This window comes from Excalfactoria chinensis, chromosome 6 (genome assembly GCF_039878825.1).
Source record: "Excalfactoria chinensis isolate bCotChi1 chromosome 6, bCotChi1.hap2, whole genome shotgun sequence".
NCBI lineage: Eukaryota > Metazoa > Chordata > Aves > Galliformes > Phasianidae > Excalfactoria > Excalfactoria chinensis.
The window spans coordinates 35,772,577-35,784,744 of record NC_092830.1 but is presented as its reverse complement, the minus strand read 5'-3'; the positions used below and the strand labels follow the sequence as shown (position 1 = coordinate 35,784,744).

At 46.2% G+C, this 12,168-nt stretch overlaps 1 protein-coding gene across 5 annotated transcripts in view; it reads right to left on the bottom strand.

Annotated features, from left to right (window-relative positions):
- PTPRE (protein tyrosine phosphatase receptor type E) overlaps window positions 1–12,168 on the bottom strand; it is a 68,351-nt gene that overhangs the window by 29,309 nt on the left and 26,874 nt on the right. For 4 of the 5 annotated variants that reach the window (XM_072340263.1, XM_072340259.1, XM_072340261.1 and 1 more), the window contains exon 2: window positions 1,776–1,885. In XM_072340263.1, the coding sequence (XP_072196364.1) occupies window positions 1,776–1,878 (103 nt within the window). In that variant the 5' untranslated portion in view covers window positions 1,879–1,885. Of the gene's footprint in view, window positions 1–1,775; window positions 1,886–4,407; window positions 4,444–12,168 lie in introns of those variants that run through there. The other variant, XM_072340264.1, reaches the window with a different exon arrangement.

Sequence of the window (12,168 nt, the reverse complement as noted above, 5' to 3'; positions counted from 1 at the left end):
TCCTACTGTTTTGCAGCCCTCTACACAGCAGTATATTTTCCATGTACCCATATCTGTTTAATCAGCACAGCAAGGAAGGCTTTGATAGTTCTAAATAGAAGTTCAGTTGTATTGATCATTCCTAACTCATATCACTCAAATTAAGGTTTAATTAAAACACGGAAGACAAGATTTCTCTTACCCACATTACCATATTCCCAGTCAACACAAAAAAGCATGAATCAAAGAACCACAGAACAGGCTTGGAAGGGATGATGAAGCTCCAACCCCCTGCTGCAGGCAGGGCCACCAACCTCCATATCTAATACCAGACCAGGCTGCCCAGGGCCCCATCCAACCTGGCCTTGAAGGTGAATACAGCATCTATGAGGAAACTCCCTTTGTACTCAGTTTATTACAACAATCTCAGAAGCAGCAGAGCTCACAAGCTGCTCCTTTTTTCCACTTCCCACACTGCTACATAGTCAGACAAATACAAGCACCTTGCTCTTACACTGCTCCAAGTGCCAGAGAAGAAGAGAGGCAAAGACAACTACCTGACAGCATCACAGCAGAGCTATTATTTACTAGCAATTTCGTAGTCAGCCACATTCATACTTATATAAACATTCTACATAATCTTAAAGCTGTAAGCAAACAGCACAGAGGTTTTCTCCACTGCTGCTTGAACCCCTTGCCCTTGTAGCCAACCCTAAGCTTTGCTGGTGCTGGTGTGCTGAGTACAAGCTTCTGAACTACTTGCCAGTGTGGGTGATCCCACCACCAACCATGCCTGCCACTGGGCTCCTGCTTGGCTTCCTGGCCACGCAGCCATAAAATTCACATGCAGAATGAAAACAACAAAAAAGAACACAACAGAGAAATGCCCTCCTATAAAAACCTGGCATCAGCAACAGCTCGCTGAGAAGTCATCACGATTCCACACGCTGTTTAAATGGAACACGGCCAGCTTTATTTTCCTTCAGCCCAGGCCGTAGGGAAGCTATTCATACCCAGATCCACCTCTGATGTGAACACAGTGTCACACACAGCCAAATCCTCAACACATAACTGCTGTCAGACAACCAACACCCAGCAGAGCATGGGCACCAAGCTAGGTTTGGGGAGCATAAGGGCAACAAGCAACTGAAATTTGTCATCCAACTACAGAACAGAACAGTAGCAACAACGGTCTTTAAAATATATATATCTGTCTTGAGCCAGCCCCTCTATGGGACTGCAATGGGTTAGGACAGATACTGGAGGGCTTGAAGGGAAAGGAAGACATTTTAAGGAAGAAAAAGCAGTGAGGAGGAATGGATGTGGTGAACTGGTGAGCAGAAAATCACCCTTGGGCCTTCAAAAAGCCTTTTCTATTTTCACCTAAGCTCATTTTACGCAGGGCGCTGCGCTCTTATCCACCTCAAGCCCTTCCTTAGATAGCTCATGTGGCTGAAAGCACAGAATACACACAAAAATTGGGGTTGCTCGCGATGTTTAGCTACATCACCTCGCCTATTCAACAATTACTTTATTTCATTACATCAGTGTCCAGGTCCCATCACGCTGACCTCATCTGTCAGCATCACGCTGTGCACTTTCCTGACATTGGAAACAGAAAGTAAAGCGTACAGCACCAATAAAACACATCAAACTGACGTCAGCAGGCAAGATTGGAGCAATAGTGGTGTCAAAGTCCTGGAAAAACATTCATGATGCCACTGCAGGGACTTGACCAGAAGCCCCCTTCCCTTCCACCCCTGTTCCCATCCTTGCAAATTAAATGCTGTCCTTACTTGTGATGCTGGTGGGTTTTGGTAATTCAGTTCCATTCGGTGGTAAAGCTCGCACAAACAGAAAGCTAACACAGAGCAGCAGGCACGGACAGGGTTGTTCCATCCTGGATCTGAAAGAAAACAAAAGTAAACGATAAACGTTGAGGTCAAATTGCTGTTCGTTTTTACTTTGTTTCAGAACCAAAATTAAAAGGAAAAAAATCATTGCTGACTTTTCCTATGTTTCCATCCACATAAAGAGTGTGACAGATGCAGCCTTTAGAACGCGTGTCACAGCTATCAATGTGCAAACATTAAACACCCCAGCAGAGCCTTCCAACTTCATGCTTTGTGAGATCAGGAAATAATTCCTTGAGCATCACAGAATGGCCTGGGTTGCAAAGGCCCACAGTGCTCATCCAGCTCCAACCCCCTGCTATGTGCAGGGTCACCAACCCCCAGACCAGGCTGCCCAGAGCCACATCCAGCCTGGCCTTGGATGCCTGCAGGGATGGGGCATCCACAACCTGTTCCAGTGTGTCACCACCCTCATGGCCAAAATTACAGCAACAGTAATACTGCGCAACAAAGCTCCTGATGTTACCAGTGTAACACATTTAATAGTACAATTTCCACATGATATTAGATAGCACTGCTTAACAACAGACCAAAAACACACACAGGTACTTTTTGCAGTCACTACAACAACCATGATAGAATCCCTCCTTTCATTGCAAAATGAGTAAATCCCACAGACTCAAGCCCCCAGACCTGATGTATGTCAACTTATGGCTTTTCCTACCTTAATGACTGTATGATTCCATCAGCAGATTGGACACCTTACACCCCTCACAGAACATGTGGTACCAGGGCTTTATGGACGCATGTGTTGTGCCAGACACCTTGCATCTGTTCCCTCGGATGCAATGAAGTGCAACTTGGTTACACACAGAGGGCCCCCAGATTGGTCAGAAATAAATCTATCTACATGACAATGCAATCTGGGATCTCCTCTTTGTCTGAAGCCATGATTAAGTGCTCTGCATTGCTGCTTGCTGGAGGAGGAAGGATCAAAGCTGACAGCAAATGTAGCAGCAGATGTAAGGGACTGAGATGTGTGTGTCCGGGCACTGGGCTCTGCAGAGCACCCTGGACCCCTTGTTGCACTGCAGTGGATGAGGAGTGCAAGAATACATAACAATACAGAGCATATTCCTGCATATTTATCCCCTTCATAAGCTCAGTGGCATGCAGTTACTGAGGGCCTCAGCTACAGCATTTTCTGACACCAAAACCCAACCCTGACAGACCCAGCAAGGCTTCCTTTTCTCCAGGAGGTGCAGCGTTGTGATATGCTGTTAAAAAAACAACAAAAACAAAACAACATCTCTGGAAAGGACAGGTAAGTGGAAAGGCATTGCTGGACAATGAACCATGCACAACAGAAGCCTCTTGCTGATAAAATCAGAAAGGAAGAAATAGGGGAGCGAGGTGCTCGCTGCCATTATCACAAGGCTTCCAGGCAGCCCAAGGCTGTCAAGGCACAAAGCTGCCTCCTGCCTGCAAAAAGCAACAGGGGCTGCTTTGGGAACTGAACTTTTGTTTGCTAATGTGCCTCTACATCCCAGTCCTTACTTCATGGATATTCAGCTCAGGCGCTTCAGAATCACATTGTTGTATTACAGGATGATGGGCTATTCCTGATGAGCTGAAGCTCCAAAAAGGCAGAAATTTGCCAGCAACTCCTGCAACAAATGCAATTCTCACAGCCTGCACTGTTATAGAAACAGGATTCCAGGTGCCACTCAAAAGCATGACAAAAAAAGAACAATCACTATAAAACTGCACAGCAAACATAAACCCTTCACGTTTAACATGAAGATGCCAAACTAACATCCATCTGGCTCAGAACCCTGCAAGGACACAGAGCACTGCCCAGCACTCAGTCCAACTCGAGGCACCAAGAGCTCAGTATGTTCTGCCCACAGTTACTTTCTGTTCCACAAGACCCCAGTCCAGTCCAGTGCTTCGGAGGGCAGAGCACCCAGCTACAACTTCACTTCCAGACCTACTGTGTGACTTCACTCCTGGTTGGGCTTTATTGCTCCATTATGTCATAATGTTGATAAGGGAGTCCGAGTGCTTACAGCATGGTAAGGATGATTATTCATGGGATTGTGTCTTATAATAACCTGACAAAGAAGTGCACCTTCCCAGCACAGATGCCTACTTATGAAACTCCGAGAACCACATCTGAGAGATCAGCACAGAACAGATCGAGTGCTTGCTAAATAACAGGGTATTCCAAGTGAAGAACAGAGGACTTGCTTTGAAACCCACCACACCAAGGATTTGAACGCAAGGGAAGCAGGGACCTGGGTGAAGGTGAAATCCAGAGCTGTGCCTCTAAGATGCCCTCCTTGTTTGGGGCATCTTCAAACAATGCTGCTTAACCTGCTGGTTACACCTTAAGCACCAAAAGGCAATTTGAAGAAGTTTGATCGCAGGCTGCCTCAAAACTGAAAGCAAATTCTGGCTGCCAGCAGCAGCTCGTGCTGATCCCAGCAGAGGGGGCAGGAAATAAAACACTGGGAATATAAGGAAATGTCTTTAGATAAATAAATACAATGACATCTCTACAGTGAGCACATACAGGCACAGAGCTCCTCACACAGGCAGTGCTTGCTAAGTTCTGCATGAGCTGATGGTGCCGGATCCTCTTTCTTGCTGTAAATAACACCCGGAAGCAAAAAGCACAATTAAAGACTGCACTGTGAACCAAAATTAGCAAGCCGAGCTACTCAGAACGCCTTCAATTTCCCTCCCAGCCCTCGTTTCATATGACTAAGCTCATTTCTGAAGTGCCAAATGAAGCTGTGATGGATGCCCAGCAGGAGCGCAGCTGCACGCACCCAGCACAGCACCCAGCACAGCACAGCAAGGCTCTGCCACAGCCCCAGTGCTGAGGAAGCACACAGCCACAGTCCCTCTGCTGCTCCTCAGTGCCAGCTTACAAACCATTTCACCCTCAAAGCTCATCTGTTCTAGGATGGGGCTGCCTACAGCACACTCATCATCATTTGCGTTGTGTATATATATATATATATGTACATATAAATACAGATATTGCTACAGAGCTCTTCAAAAATAGCACAAGAATGGAGGGAATAAATACCTAACATGTCGTATCAGGTATAATACAACTGCTCACAAAATTACATATGGCCATAACAACTCCTGATGGGCCTAGAACGGGTACAATAAACAGCTTTTAAAGCAGACTGAAATAATCAGATTAAAGACTACCTTCGTGGTAATAATTAATACACGAGGTATCACTAATCAGGATGAAGTCAGCAAACAGTTACAGTCTATAAAACAGTGCCATGGGATGACACAGCAGCTAACACAGTTTGCAGCTGTGACACCACTTACAGCTGTGATAAGCATTAATGCTGTCTCCCAAAGCTCCAAAACTGCCCCAAGCTGGAAGGGACCCATGAGGACCACCAAGTCCAACTCCTGGCTCCACACAGGAGCACCCAACCATTAAACCACACACCTGCTGACCCAACGTTAACACATTGATATCACCTTGCAAGTTGCTTACCTGATAGACAAACAAGTGTTTAAACAGCCTCCAACAAATAAAACTCCTGTAGATCCTCCATTATAAGAAATCAACCAACCAAGCAAAACAAAAAGCCCAACATATCCATGTCGACTAAGGATCCTCTATCTCTATCCTCTAATTCTTCAATATTCATACCCATTCAGTCACAAACAGAGGTTTTAAACACAAAGGAGGAAGTTTAAGCAACTCCTATCTCAGACTAAGTGTAAAGTCCCACAATTTCAGTGCAATTAACGCAATGAGTCATTTCTTATATAGGTTTGCAAGGGGATTAAAATCTAAATATAACTGCGCTAGCTGCGAAAGGGTTGAATAGTACAGCTGAGCTTCTCTGCAGGAGATCCATGGCAGATCACCTCTGGCACTCATGACAAGTGCATCTGAATCCCAGCAACACCACACAGCCCTCAGCTCTGCAGCCCAGCCCTTCACCTGTCTGGTTTTCCATGTAGGGTTAATTGCTGCTCTCAAAGCACAGTGCCATCGCGCTATTATTCTCTGTCTTGCTTCTTAGAAAGCAAATGCCTGAGGCCAGGCTAAAAACCCCACTACAGCACCTATGGGAGCTGCAGGACTGATTGCCACACTGCACATCATGGTGTTTTGTGAGGCTGCAACGTCAGCTCTGCAAAAACAGAAGTCTCTCAGAAACCAGGAACTTCACGAGAAGTCTCTTCTTCTCTCTTCAGAAATAGGGAGAAATGCTGTTCCTCTCCTGAGCTGGAATTTGCAGTTCTTCCCTCTAAGCAGCAATTCAGCAGGGATGCTCCATACAGCAGCAATCCCGACCCAAACTGCTAACTCCAAACCAGGCTGTGCTCTCCTGCACTACAGCTGCAGGCAAATAGGCAGGGGCTGGGCAGCCAACTAGCAGGCCTTCCATCCATGCCATCACTGCACTCCCTATGCACACACCCCAGCAGCCACCCAGGACTGAACTAAGCAGCTGCTCATACAGAAATGCCTAACCAAGAGCAACTTTATATACAGAAAAGCCAAGAGCCAGCCCTCCCTTGTCCTGTGTTTGCTTGCAAAAGAGAGCATTCTAACAGCATCTTGATGAACATTTCAATAACCTCAGCTTTTGGAGTGGACAGAGAGGAGTGAACCTACCAAAGACAGCGTGGGAGGAAAGGCCGGGTCTTATTTTAACAGAGAAGGGTTAGAAAACCCCTGAGACATCACTTGTGCCATCATTCCCCCTGCTACCACTAGAAGCTCTCCACCCTTTAGAGGCCAAACCCGAAGAGACCCAACCCATCAGAGCACCAAGCGAACAGGCACCATCGGCCAACAAAGGTAAAACCTTACAAGAACAAATACTGCAGGATAAACACCCCAACCCACTTTAAAGTCTTACTAATACCACCAATAATACTAAGCAGTTGCTACCCACAGCCCAAATTCATTGTGCTTTATTGAAGACACATACAGACCCTTTGCAACAAGCACCAGAAATTTTGCATTTACATTTCTGCCACTTCTAGCATCTCTTCCTTCCCCACAGGCCTGTACAGGAGCTTGGAGTGACAAATTAGGGTCACCTTTCCCCACGCGTTGTCAGCAAATCAATTTGCAACGCCTTTCAGACGGAGTTCATCCATAAATTAGGCAGTGTGCAATTGATTCACAGAAGAAACCCCGGAGCAGCGGAGTGAAACACCAATAAAATCTTACAATTAACTTGAGAAGTTGCCTTTTGTTCCATCCCAGCGGTCCTTTTATTCTTCAGATGCAGAAAACATATCATCATACAGATGCTCCCTTGTACCAGATCCATATGAATATTTAACATCAGTCCTTGAGAACCGAAACTAATTACATACAACGGAAAACGTGTAGAGGAGAATTCTATGCAGCACAACGGTCAGATGAAACCCTTGTGTTTCAACAGCAAAGCATTTTATTTTGGAGGAAAGGAGAGGAGGAAGAAAGAAAACAACCCACAAAAGCAGAAGTGTACGCTCAGATGCAGGAAGGTCCCCCAGCGGTTCACAACAGGCTGGATGCAGCACTCACTGCTCAGACCAGAACTCAAACACTCCCCAGCAGCACTGTCTGCCAAATGAGATGCATAAGGAACAGTGACAAAGCCAATGGAGCAAGCTGTGCCAGATGTTGAACTCGTGATACAGACAATTCCACCTAACACCTGTTTTGTGACTGCTGTCGTACCTTAACAAGGCAGCAGCGTGCACAGGGATTCAGCCAACAGCTGTTGCTGTAGTGAGGTGCTGGCTGGGCATGTAGCAAACCTGCTCCTCCAATTGTTTACATGAAAGACACAGCTGTAATGGGACAGACAGTTGCAATGGGGGCAGGCTGTAGCTTGGGGTCCTCCAGCTCCCATGTTTGAAGTCACAGCAATGGCTGGGCTGCTCCCTTGGCACCGGGGCAGCTGCAGGCAGCATTTAGCACTTCTCTTTCCCTGCACCATCCCCTAAGTTAGCAGATGTATTTACTTTACGTAGCTTAATTTAATAACAAACAGCAGCAGCCTTGATTTAAAAATCAGGCTTTGGGACATTAAACACACTTGAATTTCTCGTCCGTTACTAAGTCCTTTGCCTGCTAATAGGCCCATTTCTCCCAGAGAGATCATCCCCAATGCAAATATCTAGGGATGCTCAAGTCCTCTACAGACTGGAGCCTCAAAAATAAACAGAACCACACATCTACAATTTAAACTAGCAAGCCTCTGAGGTGCTTGGAGTGTTAAACCCACGACCCAAGCCTGCAGCTTAGTTTGTGTGCTGCACTCAGGGATAATAAGCACTGCAGTGCAGGAATCACTTCTCAGGGCAAGTTAAGGTTTCCTGGGGAAGGAAGGACTTTACTCTTCAGAAAGAGCAGCTTTCTGTCCTGTTAGCAAAGAGTCTGCATGATAGGGCCATGACTTTGGATGATATGACACGAGAAGGGGCAAGACTTTGGGTCCAGAAACATACCACACTGTTAGGCACCCTTAAACATATGCTGCTATTAAGTTTTCATGAGTTTTAAAATGAGCTTATTCAATACAATAATAAGCTTTAAGAGTACTCCCGCTCAGCCCCATCTTAGCTTTACAACCCTACAACACTTGAGTACTTGGTGGCACAGAGATAAGCCAGCCAGCACTGAGCTGCCTGACCCCAACCCTCTGCCACATAAAGGAGCCCACGAGGAAGCTGCTGCTGCACACCTGCCCTGAATAGAGATGCAGTGTCCTGTGCAATGGGCAGGGTAGGGGAAGAAGTGAATGAGGCCCTACCTAAACAGCAAATCCTATCCCAAAGCTGCTTCCCTAGTGATTCAGAAACGTGCTTCAGCCATATCTATTTGTGTTGCTGCTCACAAGGAGGGATGCAGGACATCCAGCAAACTTGCTTGCAGGACCAATCTGACCACTGGGCTATTCCAGATGCAAGATGTCACTGCATGGCAATGCTTCTGCCTGAGGAGCACCCGAGTGCCACACAGATAACTGTTCCCCTGTAACTTCTACCTAATGTCAGCTGGATTCCAATTTTTTCTTCCAAGTGGAAACATAAATTTCATTACTGGAACATTATTAAACTTCTCATTTCTTAACCTCTCCCGAACACCAATAACTCACTCTGAAAACAGAAACGAATTCCATCCAGGCTCACATCTGCCTACATGTGCAAGTGCAGAGGAGCTCCTGCAGCACGAAGCACAGACAACTGGTTACTCCAAGCATCTTCCAGGTACTCTGTCCTTGCCTCTTGTAAAGCCAGATTTACACCTGTCCTTAATAACAGCTTACAGCGTACAGCATGTGGGTCACTGCTGGACCCAAAGCAGCTTCCCATACATCCTCACCTTCCTTCCACCCAAAAACACAGCAGAAGCATCTGAGCATCCCACACAGCAATTCCAACAGCCTCCACCTCTTATCTGCAAGAACTTGAGCAGGCAGTAATTAATCAGAGACAAAGCAGAGCAGTAAAACACAAGCTACGCAGTGTGCTGTGAGTACTGCAGAACCACCTGAAGTTTATGATTTATTATGCAAGTAAACAGGAAGCTTTCTTTAAATAACTGCTGTTAACTGCCCTGGTTTTACTTTTCCTCCTTAAAGTGAAAGGACAAAATGTATGTTCCCAGATATACGCCCCTACTTTTCTAACACCTGTACAATGACGGATTAACTCCCACACAATTAGAGACCGAAATAGAGGGAACGGCCTCAAGCTGCACCAGGAGAGATTCAGGTTGGAAGACAGAAGAAACAACTTCTCCAACAGAGCAGTCAGGTGCTGGAATGGGCTGCCCAGGGAGCGGTGGAGTCACCAACCCTGGAGGTGTTCAAGGAACGTGTGGATGCTGTGCTGGTGGACACGGGTTAGTGGGGAACATTGGTGGTAGGTGGATGGTTGGACTGGATGGTCCTGGAGGTCTTTTCCAACCTTGGTGATTCTATGATTTCATGACAGCGCTACCTGTGAGCCTGCCAGCTGGCATCCTCCTGCTGGACCCCTCAGTCCACTCAATACAACTCTTTAAACCAAGATTCTATCACCCACCCACTGCAGCACCAGTCAGGGCTCAGCCCCTCCTCGACTGCCACCACTTCTCCAAATCACTTCTCCTTTACATGCCCCCCAAGAATGCTGGCTATGTGCTCTGTGGTACCTACCAGGGTGCATGCCTGCAGCCTCTTTAGCATGCCAGAGATGCAACTTGCAATAGTGAGAAAGCCTGGAAAAGCTTTCACTCTTCACAGTACACAGAATTATCAATTGCACTCATTAGCAAGAAAAAAAATCATCTAAATATCTTGACCTGGCACTTTGGAGCCTTAAAAAAACAACATTTGAACTGATCCACACAGATAACTTTGAAATATAGAAGTGGTAAAAACGAGGTAAAAGTCTGACAGAGCACTCCTTAAATTGGTTCTGTACCTACATGCTGCTACCCGCACGCTAACAGAAAAGACAATGATAAACTGCAAGAGAATTAAAGGCGATAAAAAAACTGGGTAATAAAGGAAGAGAAGCCTGTGCAAATTTTATCAGGTCCTGTAACATCTAAAATCACCACAGCCCTCCTGAGGCCAAGCACTGTGATGAAGAAGGCTTTGATTTAAAGGCTTCCCTGCAACGCAATAGCTCTGGGATAAGCACGTATGTAGGTCAGGGCTTCCCCGTGCTCTCCAACACACGTTGCTGCTCACCCCAACTGCAGCAACATCTCTGGCAGAGCTGCTGGAGCTTCCAGGACATCACCCACAGACGCCTCATTCACTTTGCTGTTGATGTTGGTCTAAAGATTTCTATCAGGATTCTTCTGTCTTCAGTACCACATAAAGAGTGGTCTATAATACAGAAATAAGTTTCGTGGTCAACCGTGGTGTCGATTATGAACTAATAACAAGGCAGCTTCTGCAGTAAGATTCTTTGTGAAAACCTTAAGGAAAAATCATCAAGACTGTTCATCACCGCTTGGAAATATATATAGAAACGAGCACATATTTATGGGATTTCACAAACAAAATCTGCAGCATTAGGCGCCTGCAGCTTCAGGGCTGCGCAAGTCCCACATTGCACTGCTTTAGCAAAAGCAGGCTGCGTCCTCATAAATATGCAAGATAACTGCAGAGCCTTCCCAAGACTTCAGTTGTCTGCATAGTCTGAGAAAACAACCTGGTTTAGGCCTTCTTCCAAAAACCTTGATTTGTACGCTACGCTGACTTTTACCCATTTAATGTTCCCTATTGCCATGACAGCGCACTGTACGACGCATCCATAAAGGGCAAAACTGTGTCAAGAGATGCAAATAGTCTGAAAAGCACATGTCTATGAAAGAAAAGGTGAGAAGAGCAATTATAAGCACTGACGGCATGGCCGGCCTACAGGTACCTTCACATTTACCTTCATCTTCGTGTGACTGCAATCCTGCAGTGCTGCTGGACCCATCCAAGAGATTTAAATAGCAATAACAATAAAAACAAAGGTGCTCCTGGGGGGGGGGGGGGGGGGTTTGAAGGTCTGCTGTGCAACAGCTGCTGCTGCAGCCTATTACCGCTGTCCTCCTGCAGCTCCCACTCCCAGCTCCATGGCAGACACAGCACTCTGCACGCACCCCTTCTGCTGGCAGGCATTAAACACCGCTGAAGATCCCGATTTGATTTATGCAAAAGGATCACAATGAGCATTTGCATACGCACGTGGCCAAATTTTAAGTGACAGCCATTTCTGCAAGTGCTGCTGCTTTAGAAAGCTATGGGTAAAACACTAACGCTCAACGCGGGACTGCAGCCAAGCTTGCACGATGCTGGCCATGCAAAGACTGAACTCCAAAAGAGAGGTACAGCTGCAGATTTGGGTAGATAGGGGCATGTCCCCACCCTTGTTCAGGCCACCTCACTGCCCATGAAGCCAAGCCCACAGCTCCCCAGCCTCAGTTCATCCTCACAACCTTTCAGTAGTGCAGAACAGTGTTAAGTATATAAAACGTATGCACAGCCTCCACAGTCACAAATTAGTTTCATCGCTGCCTACGCACTCCGCAGTCACATTCACCACTTCAGAAACACGAACACAAATTGAGCTTTTCTTGCCCCAAACGCGAGGAGAGAATTATAAATTAAATATCACCACTATAGTTAGAAAATAAGCTCTCTCTCCACTGTGGTTATAATTACGGAAGTGTCAAAACAGCTTGAGCTTCCTGGGATAAATAAGTATTATCTGCAGCAAAAACATTTAAGCAAGGCATATTCTCACCTACATTAACAGCTGGTGCAGGTCAAAAAAAAAACCCTTCCCATGA